This window comes from Pteropus vampyrus, unplaced genomic scaffold (assembly GCF_000151845.1).
Source record: "Pteropus vampyrus isolate Shadow unplaced genomic scaffold, Pvam_2.0 Scaffold90, whole genome shotgun sequence".
NCBI classification, from domain to species: domain Eukaryota; kingdom Metazoa; phylum Chordata; class Mammalia; order Chiroptera; family Pteropodidae; genus Pteropus; species Pteropus vampyrus.
The window spans coordinates 2,960,418-2,962,983 of NW_011888871.1; the positions used below are offsets into that span (position 1 = coordinate 2,960,418).

Genomic DNA, 2,566 nt, shown 5'->3' on the forward strand with positions numbered 1-2,566 from the left:
GTGGCCAAAACGCCATTAACTAAATTACAGACTTTATTAGGGTTTCCTGAGTTTTCCCACCGATGTCCCTTTTCTGTTCCAAGATCTAATCCAGGATCCCGCATTGCAGGTAGTTGTCACATCTCCTCAGTCCACTACAACCCGTGATAGTTTCTCAGACTTTGTCTTTTATGACTTTGATGCTTTTGAAGAATATCGGTCAGTTATTCTGTAAAATGTCCCTTGATTTTGGTCTGCTTTCGCATTATTGCACTGAGGTTACTGCGGGTTTAGGGGAAGAGTACCAAGGAGGGGAGGTGCCCTTCTCGTCACTTCGTATCAGGGTATGTGACCTCGATCTATCTTATTACTGGTGGTATTAGCCTTGGTCCCTGCTTAAAGTGGTGTCAGCCAGGGTTCTCCTATAAACTTCCTATTCTTTCCTCTCTATACTCTACCCGTTAGAAGCCAGTTGCTGAGTCTCCCCCCCGACTCCAGGAGGTGACCTGCATCCCACCTTCTGGAGGGAGGAGTGACTGCGATATCTTTGTAATCGCAGGAACAGAAGCCCATCGCTGTTTTTGTGTTTCACAAAACTGATGGCCGAGAACATTCATCCAAATGCCTGCCGCGTGAAAGGTAAGCACCGAACCGGCAGGGTTACATTTACTGCTGTTTTTTTCCAAATAGAATTTTGTAATTACTTTTTGAACATTCATTCATTCATTCATCCCATTTCTAGGCAATTTTTTCAACGGGCAACAGCAGGCACTCTATTTGATGAATTATGTTGATAAGTGCTGGGAGATTTACACGGCTTACTGCAGACCGAATCCGGCTCCTCCCCACGAGCTTACGATGAAGATGAGGCACTTCCTCTGGATGCTGAAAGTAAGCGCTCGCGATCGATACTTGGTTTTATATTTATGGGCGTTTTGATTTTAATTAAAGGCAAAATATTCATGTTTACTGGGTCTCTTTTGGCAAAAGTAGTTCCAGTGGTCTATAGTGGCGGAAGGGTGGAAACGGGGGTCACGCCTGCCCCCGCGTCCCCCAGTTAGGGGAGGGGTACAGCTGGCGGGCCTCTGGTATCTTTACTGACGCAGACCTTGCCGCTTAAAGAGGGAGGATGAATGTCATGTTTAGAGATTATCATTCATCAAAGTAATTTAAAAAGTTACCAGTGTGGAAAACAGTGAGGATGTCTGTTTTATACAATTATCTCATATTAACTATTGGTAGTTTTGTTTCATGGTATTTTTCATACTTGTGGGAAGATAAATGATCAAAGAACTCAGTGCTAATAGGGGATAGTATGAAGAAATTTAAGAAATGTTTTGAGAAAATTAACAGTGTTGTATACTTATGAAAAATTGATAATAACCTAGTGTCTAAATATAGGAAAACAGGTTTTTTTAAACGTATGTGATTTTGGGGGGTGGAATATTATACAGTTGTTGATTTGTTCACTTTCTCCCATTCTTCCTGGTCTCGTTATAGAAGAAATGAGGTCGTTTGTCCCTATAGATTGGTCAGACGTAGGGGTCTAGCTTATTTCTTTGGCACATGAACACTCAGTGTCCCAGCACTGTTTGTTGAAAAGACTCCCCGCCCCCCCACACTGAACAGTGCTGACATCCTTGTCAAATATCAGTTGACACAGATGTATAGGTTTATTTCTGGACTTTTGAGTTTGTTTACGTTTACCCTTGTACCAGTACCGCACTGTCCTGATTCCTGTTGCTTCCCCATCATTTTGATGTGACTTTTTTTCTTTGCTGAAATATTTTATAATCTACTTTTATCTTCGTTCTAAAATTTCACAGCGATGAGGCTTTGGCGTTGGCCTTTTGACACTTACGGTGTGAGCTTCCGCGGCCTTCAGTCCTGCGAAACGTCCTCGAATTGCTTGTTCAATGTTTCCAGCCCGTTTTCTCCACCCTCTTTTTCTGGAACTTGGGTGTCTCACTTCCTGGACCAATATTCATTTTATTTCAGTCTTTTCTCTCCGATCATCCATATTATTGTCCTTTTCTTCTTTAGGAGCGTTTCTGTGATATCTGTCAACACTTCTATTGAATGTGTCATTTCTGCTACTGTATTTCTAATTTCCAGAAGCTCTCCTTTTTTGTTCCTTTTTAAGCATTATTTAAAAAAACTCTGGATGTCCTCGCTTACTCCCCTGAGGGAATGAATGACTTGGGGGAGGGGAGCTCAGTGGAATTTCTTTTCATCCCCTCTGGGGGAACAACTCCCCCAAGTTTTGTTTCCTCGCCGTTGCATGAAAGCTTTCCCTAGAACGAGGTGAGCCTTGCTGTCCACTCACATGTGAGACTGTGGCGCTGTAAAGCTGACTTGAAGAAGAATGGCACTTGTCACATGGAGGAACCGAGCCAGGAAACGCCCCAGCGCTCCCCTGCTCCTCCGTAGCCAACGATTCCTCCTGAGAGATCTTTTCTCTCGGACGGTTAGGTTTTCGAGAAGATTTCTGCTCACTCCTAGCTCCTGGGGGATATGAACCTGGTTTTCACACTTCTCAGAGCAGAGTTCGGGGGGATCAGCGAGGAGGGAGGAGCTTCCCGAGGCT

The 2,566-nt window shown here is 43.9% G+C and overlaps 1 protein-coding gene across 1 annotated transcript in view; it reads left to right on the top strand.

Annotated features, from left to right (window-relative positions):
- LOC105294626 (radial spoke head 10 homolog B) overlaps positions 1–2,566 on the top strand; it is a 32,093-nt gene that overhangs the window by 17,224 nt on the left and 12,303 nt on the right. Inside the window, exons 13-15 of the mRNA XM_023532772.1 lie at positions 110–198; positions 539–618; positions 722–870. Coding sequence (XP_023388540.1) covers positions 110–198; positions 539–618; positions 722–870 — 318 coding nt within the window. The remainder of the gene's footprint in view (positions 1–109; positions 199–538; positions 619–721; positions 871–2,566) is intronic.